Source organism: Oenanthe melanoleuca, chromosome Z (assembly GCF_029582105.1).
Source record: "Oenanthe melanoleuca isolate GR-GAL-2019-014 chromosome Z, OMel1.0, whole genome shotgun sequence".
NCBI classification, from domain to species: domain Eukaryota; kingdom Metazoa; phylum Chordata; class Aves; order Passeriformes; family Muscicapidae; genus Oenanthe; species Oenanthe melanoleuca.
Window position 1 is genome coordinate 12,969,193 of NC_079362.1, and position 18,189 is coordinate 12,987,381.

At 40.7% G+C, this 18,189-nt stretch overlaps 2 protein-coding genes across 8 annotated transcripts in view; one reads left to right on the forward strand and one right to left on the reverse strand.

Moving 5' to 3' along the window:
• Positions 1 to 5,389: 5,389 nt before the first annotated feature.
• On the reverse strand, positions 5,390 to 17,028 carry GIN1 (gypsy retrotransposon integrase 1). 2 transcript variants are annotated; one of them, XM_056513593.1, is made up of 9 exons: positions 15,828 to 15,912; positions 15,289 to 15,498; positions 12,303 to 12,448; positions 11,227 to 11,420; positions 10,046 to 10,351; positions 9,120 to 9,308; positions 8,860 to 9,027; positions 8,126 to 8,414; positions 5,390 to 5,759 (listed from the first exon to the last, which is right to left on the reverse strand). In XM_056513593.1, the coding sequence occupies exons 3-9, from the start codon at positions 12,439 to 12,441 to the stop codon at positions 5,461 to 5,463; spliced, it is 1,584 nt and encodes a 527-aa protein (XP_056369568.1). In that variant the 5' UTR covers positions 12,442 to 12,448; positions 15,289 to 15,498; positions 15,828 to 15,912; the 3' UTR covers positions 5,390 to 5,460. The 2 variants fall into 2 exon arrangements, with proteins under 2 accessions (XP_056369568.1, XP_056369567.1); XM_056513592.1 differs by lacking the exon at positions 15,289 to 15,498 and having other exon boundaries at positions 15,828 to 17,028.
• PPIP5K2 (diphosphoinositol pentakisphosphate kinase 2) overlaps positions 15,949 to 18,189 on the forward strand; it is a 48,664-nt gene continuing 46,423 nt past the window's right edge. For all 6 annotated transcript variants that reach the window (XM_056513591.1, XM_056513586.1, XM_056513585.1 and 3 more), the window contains exon 1: positions 15,949 to 16,012. The gene's annotated coding sequence lies outside the window, so the exon portion shown is untranslated. The remainder of the gene's footprint in view (positions 16,013 to 18,189) is intronic.

Consider the following 18,189-nt stretch of genomic DNA (forward strand, 5'->3'; position numbering starts at 1 on the left):
ATCTGCTAGGGTTTTTGGATCACTATGGATTTCCAATTTCTGTGGAACAATGGTCTGCACAGTGATCCCCAAACCCAGGTATTTCCAAGGTGGCACCCTTTGAACTTTGTCCTCCTGCAGTTGAAATCCAGCAGAGGTTACAACTATAACCACTGGGTCAAGTGTGTGTTGGAATATAGAGTCATTGGGGGCACACGCAAGCACGTCATCCATGTAGTGTAAGATGACGGCCTCCCTTTTTTGTGCATGCACAGGAGACAGCAATGAGGCCACATACCACTGGCAGAGGGAACAACTGCACTTCATTCCCTGCAGGAATACTTTCCAGTGGTACTGCTTTATTTGGGCTTCTTGATTCATTGAAGGAACCGAGAAGGCAAACCTTGGGCATCTTCTGGGTGCAGGAGAATTTGGAAGAAACAGTTTTGATGTCCAGGAAAGCCAATTGCCAATTTTGGGAAAGCATTGGTGGGGAAGGCATCCCAGGTTGGAGTGACCTCATGTCCTCAATTACTTTGTTTATTTCCCAGAGGTTGTGGAGCAGCCTCCACTTGTCCTTCCCTGGTTTATTACAAATACTGGGGAATTCCAAGGGCTTGTCATCTCTTCAATATGGTTTTTAGCCAATTACTCTTCCACAAGCTCTTCAAGGCGCCTTGAGCTTTTCTTTACTCAATGGCTACTGTGCTACCCATTTTGGGGTGTCATCCGGCCATGTTAATTTTTGGGTAGGGCGCTCTACAGCTGGCTGCCTCTAAAAATCCTGCGGAGTCTTAAGAGATAACCAGTTTGACTCCCCACTGGGACATGGTGTCTCTCCCCCATAGGGGGCACTTATAATCTGTAACAAACAGATGGACACTAGCCAGTGTTCCATCTGGTCCCTCAATTTGCACGATGCTTCTTGAGATTTTTGACGATTTGATCCCTCCCATGGGTTGCAACTCCCATTGTGATGGCCACATCCTTTCAGGTATGATCGTCACATCTGCCCCTGTGTCAAGCACCCCTTCCACGTGGAGATGGTCTGATCCACAGGTTAGGTTGCATGCTATAGTGGGTTTCACCTCACCCACCACTTCTGCCCCAGTAGATTTCATTTTTCTCAGTGTAATATAAACCAAATTAGTGAAATACAACACCCCCAAACAGAATCAAATAATTAAGTCAATTAAAAATAAGAGGTGAAATTAAGCCACTGTATTTTCTATGTAAAACAGATGCTAGCGAACCCTACAGTTTTAGCACCCTGATTTGCCTTTACTTGGGGTTATTATTAAATGTGAAAATATTTTTTCACAAAATTTGTTAGCAAAATTTACACTGTAACTGCTCTTTAGGCTCTTTTACAGTAATGGAGAAAAAATTAGATTCATCTGTACAGCTAAGCTTTACTGGCAGAAAAGGGGAGCTGACAGTGTTGGGGAGGATTTAAAATCTACAGTGATAGCTACTTACCCAAGCAAAACCTGCAAACTCCTTGCTTTTTCTGGATGTGTTGGCTAAAAAACCTGAAAGAACATTCAGCTGGCGTTGTTAGATGTATTTTGGGGAGATACTGCATGGAGAAGTAGTTCCAGTCAATCTGGAAGCTGCACTAGATTTTTTTCTAAATACTACATGTCATGAAGGCACTTTATTTTACTGTTTCTTTCTTTATCTCCTTCCACTCATATTTCTTATTAATGAGTTACACATGAAGCATGTCATCCTGTGAGCAAAGCTCTTTCTGATTTCACTGGACAGCTTTCAGAAAATATACAGATGATATATGGGTAGTATTCTTCTGGGGCACTGTGCCAAAGTACTGGTTTAAAGATGCAGTGGAGTAATTTTTTTTTCTAGAAAATAGTCAGTTGTAACAGTTCAGCAAACTAGGGATATTATTAATTACAGACTACATTTATTCTTCTGAGACATATGAGAATCCTAAATCATCTACTCTTTTTAATTAGAACTGAAGATTTTTTTCTAGATGGAGATTACGCAACTGCCATAAGAGGCTAAATTTGGTATTTCTTATTATCTAGGGTTTCAGGGCAGAACCATGCCATGGTCACTGCAATGCTCAGTGCTCTGAATACTGTCTCTCCTCTGTTTGTTACTGCTTCCTTCAGACATGATACATCCTAAAACAGCTGCTCAAGAGAAAATTACTTGCAGGAAAAAGGACTGAATCCCACAGTTCTGCCACATTTCCTCGGGTCAGCTCTCAGGTCAGATGCACTGTGCCACACATAAGGAAGTAGAAGCATGGCCTTACTCCAAGCACTTGCCTTCAAGATCCTGCTTACAGCAACCAAGGTGCAATGAGTACCAAAAGATGCCCAGTTCTTTGGGAGGTGTAAAACTGTACTGAAAGTTTACCACAGTTGTAGCTGTGGTATAAAACCACCTAATGCACAGAGTATTTTGGTACTCTGACTCCCGTGACAGGTCAGTCATGCAGCCTTCAGACATTGTGGGTCATCTTGCCCTCAAAAACATGTTCATGCTCCTGTAATTATGGAAAATTCAATGTGAAAATTACTGAAAATTCTGCTGCGAATGTAGTTTCGGAAAGAAATCCTCGGAAGAGCAGGGTGGGCAGCAGTTTCTGCGAGCCCTGCACTCCCGTCGGTCCCGGCTGCCACCTTGCGACCGACTCTGGGACACGGATCCTGAGTGTCTCCCTCTGCAGGCAAGCACACGAAAGCCAAGACTCTAAAAACATTGTTTGCTGGTATGACACCATAACTACACACTCTGTTTCCCTTCTGGTCTTTATTGAGTGATGGATGATGTTTCTGTAGTACTAGGTAGAGACTCAGAATCAATCTGGTGGGGAAGCACAAGTATTTACTGAGTACCACTGAAACGCTGCACAAAACAGAACTAATTTTCTTAAGGGCTTTTCTGTTGGGGCTTTTTTCATTAACAGTAATGAGTATTTTTTGCAGTTTGTCTGGAATCTGGTATGGTGTTACTCCTCACTCTGTACAGAATGGGGAAATTAAAGCCATCAGTGGCCAAAAATAATCAACTACTTTTTAGGTACTGAATTTGTGAAATCTGATTTATTCCCTTTTAACCCAGTTACTCAGATATCACTTTACATATTCAAGCCACCAATTCTTACCACCAGCTGCAACTCTGAATGCTCCAGCTCTGCTGAGGAATTTTGAGATGCTTCTCAAGCTCCCAAAAAAGGGCTCACCTGTGTAAGTAATGAGTTGTACGTGGAAATACAGAATTACAGCAAATTGTATCCAAGTGATCTGCTCATCACTGCACTAGCAATCTGTAGCAGGGCAGCACTGCCTGGCAGAGGGGAGATGCTGTATATCCTACAACAGTTATTGTTTATTAGCATACCTGCTTTTGCTACCAGTGCAGCAAGGTTGCTGCACATCCCTTCATCTACACACAAGTTAAAAGAGCAGGCCAGCAGGTCTTCTAAGAGGTGCAGAAGAGTATAGTACCTGTTTCTTGACAATGCTGCTAAATCTTGCTTCTTTGTGTCAGTTTTGGCCAAACACTGGGGTTTTTTCCAGTTTCCAGTGATGTTCTTCATGTCAATAGCTTGAAAATCCTGGATTTTATTCCAATAAACCTCCCCCACACAGAGAAGGCCACGTTTCAGTCACTAAGTAAGTCACTAATGCCTGCTTGTTAATACAGTAGATCAAAATTCCAGGAAGCCTGAATGATCAGCAATAAGTTAAATGTACACAGTATGTTAAATTCCTGTTTTCCCCATTACTCTCTCAGGACAGCATTTTCTCTCTTCAGTGTAGCTCTAACAATTCCACAGCACCTGCATTACCCCAGAGCTGCCCCAGAAAACAGCTCTGCTGTACCATGTACAGTTCAGGAACTGATCACTTGGAGTAAGAAAAAAGTAAGAGAGGCTGGCTGTCTTTTGCAGCTACCAAATCAGAAATGAGTCTTACAAACAATGCCTTACTCTCCAGTTTTATCCCTGACACTAATATTTTCTTCAAAAGCATTATATATAAAAGTAAATATTTATTCCATGTTTGCACACACACACAGTGTATTCAGAGTCTTTCTGAAGTCTTCATAGAGAAAAAACTGTATCTGTAGGACTGCATTTTTAAGACATAGAAATGTTTGGGTATTAATTGCTTTTCATTTGAAGTTTAAGATAGCACCTTGACATGATCCTGAGCTCTTTTCTCACACAGATGCATCCCATGGTATCAAAGACATGCTGTACTGTGCATGTAAACTTCTGTAGGAGGTAGGTACCTAATTAGCCTTGATGACCCCATCTAATTGCCTAAAATTAACTGAAAACTCCTAATAAAAAAAGCTTCCTTCACCTGTGTTACAAGACCTATGATATTCAGGAGCAAAAAGGAGAGGGAACACACAAATTCAGAGCAAGACAAATAAATCTTTCACAGCAGAATTTGCTGAATTGCTCAATTCATTTTTCTACTATTTCCGTCATCTTCATGTCAATCCCCTAAAAAAACCACCAGAAAACAAACACAAAACCCCAAAAAACCAAACCAAACAAAAAATATGACTTGCACTCATCCATTTTCTATATGAAAAAATTCTTGTGCTGCTGACTTTGAGAAACACTCTTCTCAGCAGAAAGTCTAGATCAGTAACAACTTACTCAAGTAAATCAGAGAATAAGTTAATACTAGCGCTTCACCTTTTACAGCCCACTGTCCATGGAGAATCTCCCAATGTGCACAGTGAAGAGATAACTGTAATGGAGAACAGGTGTTTGTGGAAAATGCACAAATGAATATTAAATGTTCTTAATTTTTTCACAATTTTTCTTAATTTTTTCTTAATTTTTTCGCTTGAAATATTAAAACTGCCTACACTAGCAGACTTTTGCTAGCAGGGAATAGCTAGCATAAAAACACTCATTCTTTGATGCATAAAAACACTACATGTATTTGATTTCAGCAGTTTTGTTGTTTTGTGAGATGGATTTTTGTTAAATGGATGTTGGATGGATGTTTTTGTTAATGGATTAGACTAGAAATTAAAAGTTGTAAGTCAGAGGCTCCAGCTTCCCAGAAGAATAGAAAACTCAGGAAAACATCAGGAAAATGAGCCTCTCTATAGTGGAGGGAGAATTTACACCAACTTGCTTAGGTTTAATTAATCTTCCAGTGCACATAAGGAATGAGTCATCCAAGGATTAAATGAAAAAGGTCATTACAGTGATGCACTATTTCCTGAGAGTTTCCTAACAGTAAGGCATGGCCACGTTGCCAGTCTACCAACAAAATCTGATATTTATATGCGTGATCATAATATGTGCTTTTACTAATGTTTTTTCTTAACACCTAGACAAATTAGATACCTGAAGCACTCTTAGATTCATAAAGAAGTAAAGTGGATTGGGAAGTTGGAGCTATTAATTTTTTTTTCCAGTTTGCCAGCATAATTCCAAACTGTTTGGCAACAAAATGTGATAGAAGAGTAGGCTTAAGTATTCTCTGTCTTTGTCTGAAGGGTCCAACAAGGTGAAGGCCGTTGCTCTGTCTTTCCAGTGTTTGGTTTGATGCAATGATCTTCTCTCTGCTCAGATTCATGTTTACCATCTGCTAATTCTTGGTCTTTGCAGGCTTCAGGCAGAATCTGTACAGCAGACGTAATATCTCTTTTGTAGGTATTTATTTCCTCTTCAGCAACAGAGTCTGGCTGGTTTGCATTATTAAATCTTTCAGATAAGCCAATATAGTCATGGTCAAAAACTACTGCACCTTGTAGAATGTAATGGTTGTCTGTAAAATGAAAATAGCCATTAGTTCAGATCGCTGAAGCCATACTTAAAATGTTAAGTTAGGTGCTAACTTCTCAAAACAATTTCCAAAAGAGTACAAGAATGTATGAGTGCCAGCAGATTGATAATATGAATTTCCTAATTTCACTGAGCATCAAATATTTGGCATCTCATTGCATCCACAAAATAATCCTTGTGATGATCCACATTTAGAGCTTTTCTTAGCATTAATGACTAGCTTGATGTCTACCATAGTCACCTACTGAATTAACAGCTTGAATAAATGGACATGTAGATTTTTTCATTTTGTGCATGCACATGGGTAAATGTGGTTTCCTCATGCTCTTGCTGGGAAATCCTATTGCGACACACAACAGGCTTTCTTAAACTGTAAAAACTTCAAAAAGTAATGTAGGTAAGTAAAAATAATAACAACAACAACAACAAAACAAAACCAAAAACAAACCCAGAACACCCAAAATCAATCCCAGCCAAGGTCAAGAGTCACTTCCTGAAAAAGGAAATTCTACATTTACACACTGCTTCTGTCGTATTCAGTGGTAAACTTATTAGGCTCTAATACTGCAAAGACTACTAATTTCAGCTTTTTATACAGACATAAAATTTATCAAAAGTTATTGTAAGAGCTGTTCATTATCTACATGCTTGATATGTGTGTGATCATGCGACAGCAATTTAATGAGGAACTGGAAGGCACAGAGTGATCATCCAAAAACAGTACCAGCCTCGTGACATTACATGAAATCAATATCTTAGCTACAAAATCCATAACTGATGACTGACGTATATATTCCAGCTTGTTACATGAAAGTCCAGAATTGGTTTCAGCTTTGTGAATCTCTCAGCTTTAAGTGGTGATGGAAGAAATTACCAACTCAATATAATTTATATATTTACAAGAACCAACGCTTGACCACATGTGCCAGTAGGGTGGGAATAGTTCTGCTCTTCAAGAGCTCTGGAGTAAAAAGCAGCTTGTTCTGTGACAGAAGTCTTCTGTACACAAAGTATTTAATTCTTTTGAAAATGCCTCTGGTGACTCAGAGCATGAGCAGAAAAGAAGCAGCTGCCACTGTTTGATTTGCAAAAGGGCATGCTAAATATGTAAGACCAAGAGCAGAAGTTGGTTATCCAAATCTTTGGAAATTTCTAGCCATCCTACCACAGAGCATGACAATTTTATTTGCTCTGGTAAGAGAAACACTGACTTATTTAAAAGGACAATTTAAAATAGACTGTCCTGGGTTGGAGTTGTGTCTGCTCCTCTCCCGCCCCCCACACCTCTCTGTCTGCATGGAGCTGCCGCCGGTGCCCTTCCCCCCCCGGGGGGGGTGGTGCCCCGGGGCTGTGCTGCTTGGCTTGCTGCTGCTGCCCGGCTGCTGCTGCTGCTTGCTGCGCGCTTGCTAGCTACCCTGGCCGCTACCCCGCTGCTTCTGCCCCACTGCTTCTGCCTGCTGCTGCTGCCCCAGCTGCTGCCTTCCCCTCCCCCTTCTCTCCTTCAGCTCCAAGATCTGTACCGGCTCCGGACGGGACCTGGACATCAGAGACTGCCTCTGGAGCCTGCCCAAGAAGCTTCTCGCCCTTCCCAGCAGCGACTGTCTCTCACTTCGGTGAAAACATTTCTTTTGTCATCTGGGATTGTATTTTCCTGTTGCTGGGAAGTGTTTTTTCTTGTGTTTGTTAATAAACAAGTTTTTTCCACTTTTACCCCCCGAGTAAAATTCTCTCCGAGCCCAGTGGGGGGGAGGAATTGTGAGGGGGGCTTATTCTGGGGGGCTCTTTGGAGGCTTGCCCCCAGTTTTGTCCTAAACTTGGACATAGACTATTCCACAACCAGTTCTCTGATGTAGTCTTCTTGTTTTAAGGTTTTAGAAGACACTCTAATGTTGAAGAACAGAAAACATTTCCATTTGCCAAGCAAAATTAATGAGAATCCTGCCTGCACCAAAACAGAAACACATTCAGAAAATGCTCCTTAACACAGTTCAGCTAGCTTATACTTCTAGCATGTTCTTATGCTTCTATCAGCCAGCACGAGTAGCATCAAGCCAGTGATTTGAAGCAACTTTAACAGAGGCTATTTTTAAAAAGACTTTGAACATTATTCATGAGCTCTGTCCATGCATAGTTTGATGTCACTCACACTCACTATTCTCCTTACTAGAAAGTACAGCTATTACATTATTGTGCGTGCTAATGTAACTCCCACTGGTGAGTGAATGACACATTTTCATTCTAATAATGTAAAACCGCAAAAGAGAAGTTTAAAAAAAAAAAAAAAAACACAAAAACCCCAGCTTTTTTTTACATATATAAAACCACAACTTAACAAAAAATTATATACACCTTTTTCACTGGACCTTCTTATATATGGCTTGAGGTGAGACATCTTGATGGGTCTTTTCAGCCTGGATCCTGTGGAATCTCTTAATATTGCACAGCCATTTTCTGTGATGTAATCTATGATACAAGGACCAATCCATTCTGACTGGAAACGACCATCTTTCCACCAGTTTTTTCTTTGCCTGAGGACTTCATGACCAACTTTAAGTTGAAGGGAATTTAATTGTTTTGGCTTCCTTCTGACAGTCATTTTGGTTCTGATTTTTTGTTCATCTGAAGTTTTTTTACCTGCCTACAGAAAGATACATGTAAATTACTTGAGGTTTTTTTCCCAAAAGTAATCATGCAATTTTGTAGCATTATTTAACAGTGCTTAAGTATGACATTGAGCAGTTTTTGATGCGCATAGTTTGTAATTATGCGGGACTGACAAGAAAATGTTTTTATCTTCATAAAGCACCAGTCCATAGACAATAGTTTTCAACTTCTCTATTCTGCCCTCTAAGTCAGACATAGTAAACTTCTGACAATAGGTCTCTTTTAAGATTACTCCCCCCAAATACATGAGATGTGTTACACTGAACTTAAGAGATCACAGGGGAAGGAAAACAAACTAAAAACCACCACTCAAACCCCTGCATTATTTTAAAAGGTTAGTTAGTTATACTTTATGTTTCACACCTTTTCATCTTTATCTTCACGTTCTTACTAGTAAAATTCAAATACATAACACCTACCTGGCAATCTGAGGTTTTCTCTTCTTCCAGCGCTTGACTGAGTTTTTTAGTTGCTTCAAATATTTTGGCAAAACTACTGTATTCTCCTTCCACACATATATTCATGGGCTCAAGAACACGTGGGTTACGGTTGAACATTTGGAAATATGGGGTGTTTTGATCTGGGTCCTATTTATATAGGGACCAAAAGCAAACAAATTTAGCATACAGCTTTGCAGACATTTTGTAGGACTTCAGTCAAAAGAAGAACCTTCACATACCAAATTTGTCAGATTGAAGGCATAGGCTATAGCAGACAGATGTTCATCCCAATCATTTGGATGGTCTATGCAATACTTGTTAAGGAAAGTTTTGATTGTCTTGGACATTCTTCCATTTACATAATCAGTCTGAGGATAAGACAATACAATTTGCTTCATTCCAAACAGTGCAAACAGTTCTTCATTTATCTTCGAAAGAAGAAGATGACAAATAGTAAACATTTCCCATTCTGTATCCCATTTCAAGTAAAAAAACCTCCTTAAAAAGTTTTTCACCCCTTTTGTTGATATGATGGTGACTGGGGAAAATCTTGCATACATATTGGCACAAAGAATGCCATGTGAATGATAGCTAAAGCTGTAAGTAGACTTAGGAGCGAGTGATTGAAGGGTCCTAACCATATTTTTGCCACTTAACTCTGTCATTACTTCCATATCATAGCCTGATGACTTCATCATCTCTGAGAGGAACAAAGTGTGATAAGTCCTTCATAATCACTATAACCCAATGTCAAAAACACCTTTAGGTATTGTTATACTATACTTAGCAATATAATATCATATCATACTTAGGTATTGCTATACGCGCAATATGGATGAATGACTGCAGTGTGCAAATTTATGCCAGTTCAAGTGAGTGACAAAACCTGCATTATGGCAGGAAATAATTTTACTTTGTTCTTTTTACAAAGAATAAAGCCCTGGGAAACATTGTGTAGCATAACAAATACAAATAATTGGTTTGACATTTTTTGTATGAGCAAACTCCTTTACTTTTTCAATGAAGGAAAAAAAATACTGAAGTCTTTCTCAAAAACAATCTAAAATTCAAATCAAATGTAAGGGAAAATGTTGTGAGGTTTTTTTGAGGGATAAAACAACAACAACAACAAAAAAAGAGATTAAACAGCCATGTAAATAATTACCTGATAAACAAACTCCTTCCCTTGATCAATAGGCATCTTTTGAGGTGGTCCATATAAGAAAAACACATTTATGATTGCCCTAGCAATTTCAGCTGCTGAAGTGTTATGCAGTGGTAAGATAACAGTCCATCTTGTAAACAAATCTGTCATATTTATGATGTATTTGTGACCTCTGCTGGTAACATTGAAAGGTCCCATTAGCTCTATAGTGACTGCTGTCCATGGGTCCTCTGCTTTGATAGGATGTATTTTGTGCACTCTGGTGGCTGTGTTCTTTGCTGCCTGGCAATGCTGGCAAGCATACACCTAGAGAAGACATCAGGGAAGATGTTATCAATAAAAAGTGATGGTGAGGTGATGACAACTGTCAGAATCATAGATCTCCACTATTTCTCTGTAAATCAGGTCAGACCAGGCAACGCAAAACAAATTTGTCACCTTTCTTATGACTTTTTACCCTTAGATTTTTCAGAAACAGCATGAAACCAAAATAAAACTAAAAAATACAGAAGGCCAGGAGAGAGACATGTAAAAGAACTCATTGATGAATTCTCTCCATTCTGAAAGCACTCTTTCCAGTTCACAGTACAAATTTTAAAGTCCATTACTATCTGTAAATAATAAAGGAAAGGTGATGCAGCAATCCAGTAGCAACAATAATTTGTCCTTAAAGGATATTTACATACAGTTTCCTGAAGGATCAAATTCTGCTAGGGGTTCCTGCCCTTTTATCTTTGGGTGAAGGAGAAGGAACTTTTCCAAGCTTTGATGTGTTTAACTATTACCTGAAAATGCCTAATTATAAAGTAGAGACAATATTTTCATACTCTTATCCGCTGGCAGCATCTCTGGTCTGCTATCATCTGATAGCACATTGCATCCTAACAAATATACGTGAGAGTCCTTGCACAAGAAATCTCTCTCAGGGACCGAACCATAAGATATTATGGCTCCCCACCACATCACAGTGGTGCACAAGCCAGCAGTAAAAGAGAGACTAAAAAGAAGTAAAAGAATAAAAAGATACACCATATATTGCCAAGATGACCAGTTGCAGTGTGATTGCAAGCCTCATATTTCCTCTTCATGAAACAGCCTGGTACTTGTTGTACCAAAGTTCATAGGATTACCAAACATTTGTAATAGACTACATAAAGTATCCTGTAGCTATGAAGTCATACCCACTGCTTGACATCATTTGTTACAGAGGTCCAGTAGTAATTGGACTCCACTAAAGCCAGTGTCCTTGATATACCATGATGAGTGCCAGCAGCATTTTTGTGGCATTTCTCGAGGACCTTTTTCTTCTCTTCATCTGAAATAATTACCAGGCGCATTTGTTTTCTGTCTTTTCCAACATAGAACAACTTGTTTTCTGAAAGAAGTACCAGCAAATTATAAATAAGCACTTTGTCTTCTGTTTAGTTTACTAAATTACTGAGCATGATTCAGAATAGAATTTATTGTAATTAGTTCACTTGGTGTAAACATAGCTTTTTTGTTTACAAACATTTCAATTATGTCCTCCGAAGAGACATTAATTCAGCCAAGTTTATTATCTGGCAAGTTACAAGGGCAAGTTAGGATGCAAACAGCATTCCTAAGGGAAGGCTGACTGAAACACAAACTAACACTGGGGCTGGAAAGGGGAGGTAGGAGTGCTGAACTGTTGTTTGTGATGCTGCTGGGTGCCTGCCAGCAACCTGACACTGACAGTCAAAAAATTTAACTCCTTCTCCTGCCTTCTCTTTACACAACATTGGCAGTTTTGATGGGATTGAGACAGCACAGCAGACTACAAAGGCTCCTAAAGTCTCATGTATATCCCAGAGCTTCAATTAAGACAAGAAGGGTCTGGTGGCTCTCAGGTGACTGATAGCAAAGTTGTCCTCGCACTTCCGCCCAGCCATCCCCCAGACTAAATGAAGCATTCCTTGACTCTAGCTACCGATCTATCTCCCTCTCTGTAAGCCATTCAATTATGGATTGCAGTGACTACATATTTCTATAGTATATAAAACAAGGCTTGGCTTTCATATAGATAAATACACCTCTCCTGGACTAAAGCAGTTTGAGCTTCCATTTCTACAAACATCCTATTATATATTAACTGGGAATTTGCAGAGCATTTGTCTCATGGAGAATGTTTATTAAAATCTCAGAATGCTGCAGAGCAAGATCTCACTTTTTTTCCCTCATATTAGCAAATCTTCACCTTAATATTTATTTTTAGCATAATTAGAGAGAAAAGTCTTACCCTTGAAAACAAATTTTTTGGCAGCTCTCCTGATTCCACTTCTTTCACTTGATAATGTTGTGGGATGATATTCCCCTGTTTGCTTGTAGTATGCAATCTGCTTCAGGTGGAGCCCACCATTTTTTCCACTACGAACCATTGCCAAGCTGAACAAATTGCACAGAATTTATTAGCTAAATTCTCAGAGAAGCACATCTTCAGGTTTTTACTGATTTCTTTGTAGCTCTGAGGCGTCCTGGTTATGTAGCCTCTAGGAAGAGGTTAGACCACCCATTATACTCAACTTAGCAACAAGGAACACTGCTTCAAACACTAATTTTGTTCCAAGCAGAGTTGGTTTTGACAAACTATACTTTAAAAATTCCACACAATGGAGACTTCTACTACATTCATTGGACATAGAAAGGAAATTGTATGAGAGAGAAAGAAACTGTTCTTCTTGGGTACCTCTCAAATTCAGTTGCGCTGGAGACTGTCCAAAGATCCACCTTCATTGAGAAAAATCAAAATAGACAAATAGGGACAAAAACAACTTCCCAGAGAGAAACCAATGGAATTTTTTTTCACTAATTAACCAGACAATTAAGATTTTGAAATTTCAAATCAGACTCTGCATGCAAGGTAAAAATTCCTTCCTCGACATAGGCTGACTTCCCTGATAACATTAATAAGCAATAATGTCATCAATAAAATGGGTCACCGATACAGAACATGCTTGGGTTTAGCAAGAATAGCATCAAAATAATTATGCAATAATGAAAATTGAAATATTCACAGGCAGGATTATTGATGCAGCCTCTCCATGACTTTAGTGGTTTGGTTTTTTTGCAAATCTGTTCCAGCAGCATAGACGAAGCAGCAGCTTAGTCCTGCTCTCATCAATGTCTGCAGGAACATGATCAAGCTTGGGGTCGGTCATGTCATAATTTTGTAGTGAATGCTGGTTATCCACAGCATTAAATAAATTTCTTCTTTATCCTGCCACTGTTCCAGTGCCAGACTGTGACAATACATAGGCTGCTAGAAAGAGTAATTAACTTGTCTGCCATATGGCTTATAATTATGGGGAAGTGACAGTATTCAGGCACTCTGGAATGCACATCATCTCATAATGTGGTGATGTTATCAAAAAACAGAATACATGACAGAAGATGTCTATTTTTCAATTTATAGATTCTCACCTACCTTTACTATGCTGGTAGTGGGAAGTATCAGTCTTAAAAGTGATTATGCCTACTTTCATTTCATCCTTTCCTCCCAGAAAATAAAATGTTATATGTTATTTTTGAAGCCTGCACCCTTGAGCTAAGCACTGCTGTTAGCTAGCAATGGCAAATGCATGACAGGAACTTCCCATTCAAAAAGTGACATGACTTTTGCCTCATTGAGTAATTCATTTTATACAACCTAGAGCTGGTTTTCAAAACAAGCCAAGTGTCTTGTCATATAGCCTTAGAGTTTTAAAGTAAAGTTTTCATATCTGAGAGAACTAACACAGATGTACTTTTCAACACCACGCTCTCACCTGTGAACAAAGAGGGTGTTTCAGAACAGGGAAGGAGAGGAGTCAGAACACAGGACTGTTCTGACACAGCAGTTTCCTGTAATTTTATATCTGACAGCATATGCTAAACCAACTCACTGAGCTGGTAACTTGGATAACTAACAGCAGAAAAGGAGGTGAGGCTACCATGAAGTAAATTCACGTCTCTGTTGTTTCAAAGAAGTCAGTTAACTAGTATTTCTGACAGTAAAAGAGCATTGGTGAAGGACAATTAAAATATCCCATCTGCCAGGGGAACACACTCAAGTTTTACTTAGGGGTTTCCTCCACGCCAGTCCAGCACTTAAGTTACCTGAAGACACTTAACCACATGATGGACTCTTTTGGCTTGACACAGACTTTCACACATGGGAAGAAATGATCTTACAGATCAATTTTTATTTTTCCAGTACTTTTTAAACTTGCCTGAAACAGCAAATACTCTCCATGAAGCCCAAAACTCCCCATTTTAATAAAACAAAGTTGCACAGCAACAAGATACTTCTAAGCAGGACCACAGCATACACTTAAGCTAAGCAGACATGCTATCCTACAATGGCAGTTCCTGTTAAAAGTGTTCTGAAGAGCTTAGGAAAGCCAACTAAGAAAGAATTCATACATTAATTCATGCATACATTAATTTAGTAGGATCCTGATCCAGCAAGCTGTTAAGTCCTTAAGTCTGCTGGACTGCTGCCTATTATAAGCTTCCTTCCTGGATGTTTAGTTTCTTGTGCCCGCACCAGTTTTTCCCCCACTACCTAATTTATTTTGTTTGGCCTACTTTTAAAAAATGCCCTGAAACAGCCCTGAAAAGAACAATTTATAAAACTTTCTGATTTTCATGTTTATTCAGATAATTTATATGCTATGTCTCTCAATAGTCATCATGCATCTGGTAGTCTAAAAATCGAAGATATAAAATCAGCTATCCATTTCTTAGTACCTTTGAAGCTCAAAAAGTATACACTAGAAAGTATTTTAGCAAAGAGAATGAAACTTCCATATAATCAGAGGTTTTTTGGCATTCCTGGCTTAGCCAAAACTGTCACACCTGCTAACACTCAAGTATTTATCATTCTTTAATGCCCATTTCCTCCAACACACAAATACAATCCTAACTGCAAAACCACTTAGTCCTGCCCTTTGACCAATTCCCCTAGCTGTGCTGATCCTACAATAAACAGAAATTGCCTGTGGAGCCCTGGATCACAGTCACATAATGATTTGGGTTGGGCCAGACTTTAAAGATCATCAGCTTCCAAACTGCTGCCATGGTCAGGGACACCTTCCACTAGACAAGGTTCCTCAGAGCCCCAAACGTATCTGGGCTGGAACTCTTCCAGGAATAGGACAGACACAGTGTTTCCAGGCAACCTGTTCCAGTGCCTCACCATCCTCCAAGAAAAAACACTTTTTTCCCAATACCTGATCTAAACTTACTCTCTTTCTTTGAATCGACTCCCCTTTGTCCGATGAGTAAGTTCATGTAAGAAGTCCCACTCCAGCTCCTTTTTGGGCTGTCTCTAGTACACAGCTTCAAAACACCGCTTTTCTAACCCAGGTGCTTCCAAAAAAGTGTAAATCAGATTGACAGACTCGCATACATTCCTCCCTGGTTTTGCAAGCGTGACAGAGGGTTGGGGAGGGCGCCTATGAGGCCGAATGGATAGACAGGCTAAGTTGAGTTTTGCCGCCCGCGGTAGCGCCAGCCGCCATCCAGAACTCCCAAGAGAGATTCTTCTCTCGAAGGCGCCTCCGCATCCTCCCTCCCACCCACAGCACTACACATCCCAGCGTGCATCGCGCCCGCGCACGGCATGCCGGGAGCGGCGGTCGCGACTGACCGTCCCCTGGGCCTCGCACCCCGCGCATGCACGAAGCAACGCCAACGCGACTTTTTTGCTTCCCGCGACTGCCCCCGCCGCCCTCTCGACCCGGCGGGCACAACCGGGAACATCCGTCGTGCCGCGGACACGCACCTGCTCCGGCAGAGGTACCGGCAAGGCCCGTCGCGGCGGCCAGTTTCCTGCCTAGACCAACCACAGCGACAACGCTGGCGGCGCCCCGAGACTTTTGTGGCGCCCCCGGAAGTGGCGGGAGGGAGGGGAGGGGCGGGGCAGCGGCGGCAACGCCTTCTGGGGGGACTGCGGACCGCCGCGGGCAGGTGAGGCGGCTGCTGCTTTCTTCCTCTCCTTGCTTTCCCTCTTTTTTTTCCTTCCCACTCCTGGCCCGGCCGGCACGCAGGTAGGCAGCGCTGTGGCTGAGGCGAGTGGAAGTTCCTGTGAGAACCGGTGTCGCGGTGGGCGGGCAGCGCAGGCGGGGCGGCGGGCATCGGCCCCGCACCGGAGCGCGCGGTGGGCAGAGCCCCGCGTGCTCCCCAGCCTGTTCCTCGGGCACGCCCAAGGCTGCAGCGGCGGGCACGGCCCGTGTGCGCGGCCCGCGCTTTGTTTCTGGGTCGTTCTACTCTCGGACAGCGTTTCGCTGTAACAGCAACTGTGCCGCACACAGGGTGTGTGGGATTGCAGCATGCGGTGCTGTCAGTGTCAGGTGAAGCGTTTTGGTACAGGTGGACGTGGGGTGAAAGTTGGTGTGTGCCTAAACGGGGATGGGGAGGGAAGCGATAGAGCATCTCTTGTAGCTCTGCGTTGGAACACTACGTGAACATCCCAAAAACTGATGATAAATTCGGTATAAAATAAGTTGGAGCAAGGGAGATAATCTGTCTATAATCAAAATAGGGGGCAGGCGGGGAGGAGGGAAGCAGCAGCAGCCCCAATGCTGAGAATTGATTACATGTCAGGAACAGAGATGAGTAAAGACTGCATGTCCTGCGTGACATTTATCTTTGTTCTCGTTGTGTTTTCCAGAACGTGGGGACTTTATAGTGTATTGGTTATCTCTGGAAATGCTGGCGTTTTGGCACTTCTATTGTTTCCCTGTAGCTGGTCACAGGCAGGAAGAGTGGGGGATATCAGTATCATAACCACAAAGAAATAAGTTGTTTTCTTTCTCCTAAAACTACTTTTACTACTGGTGTACTCTTCACAGTTGTTTGTAACAGTGTTTCTGCATTGTTGTATCGGTCTTTTTCAGCGCTGTTTCTCTCTATCTGTTTAACCTGTATCTTTCCATCTTTTCTACATCCGGTCTGTATCATCTTCATAGTATAAGTAAAAAGCCAAGCTTCTTGTTTTTTTTCCCTGGAGTATCAAAATTCCTATGGAATACATCTTTAGCTTGGTGAACAAGGTTTGATTCAATCAGTAGCAACTATTCTTTCTATGTAAAACTTCTTTGTGATATATGGTGGTATGATATCCCTCTTATGATTCAATATGTGAGAAATTGTCTGATTCTTTCTATGGAAGAAACGCTTCTGGCAGCTGTAGTTGGAACAAATCAGGCCTTCATAGGCTGAGCCAAACGAACTTAGGTACAGCTTTATTTTGCAAAACCTCTTATCTTTGCAGAGCTGAATTAAAGTTGTTTGTGAGAATGTGGAGAAGCTGTTTTGACATCTTTGAGTGGGATCTAAAGTTTTGGAAGCCAGCCTTCCTGAAACTTTCAAACTTACCTCAAATGTAAATGACTGTATGTGATGAGTTTGACAGAGTTTGATTTAGAAAGGAACTTGAGGTTAATGAATGTGAAGGTTATCTATTCTGTGCCTGTGCAGGAAACATTTAAAACATATGCTAGATATCAGTTTGTGTGGTTTGCCAGTTAAAAATAGCACTGCCTTTCTCTCTGGAAGGTAAGAGAATGATATTTACCAGATGGGTTTTTCTAGACTTCTAAGGCTGTTTTAACACTTCTTTTAAAGGAAATTTTTTTGGTTTTTAATGGTTTATTTTGTAGTGTCAACTGGAGAGTTGAAATATTTGGAGATAAAACTCAGTTTTATATGTGCTGAAAAGTCTGTTCTGCTGGTGAAGTGTTAGGGAAAAATAAGTTTTGATCAGGAAAAAGCCCATTGAAAAGTTTTTTCACTTTAGGTTTGGTAATTCAAAACTGCTGAAAATACTTTGCCTTACTAACTATATAATTACTGTGAGAGAAGACAGACATGGGAAATTCAGCCAAATAATTACTGTTTGAAAACTGGAACAGTTGTGATTTAAGACGAGAAATTCTTCAACAACCTAGAAAGCATATATTTCCTTGCTGCCAAGCTGGCCTCTTAACAGATTCCTCCTGGCTTACATGGCATGGCACAACTCTTCCAAGTTTTCTGTCCCCTAAAATACTGTAATACGGAGGATCAGATTGAATGTTTCTTTTGGTACAAACAACAAACATCCATCATTCTTGGAAAATAATAAGAGTCCTCAGAAAAAGATT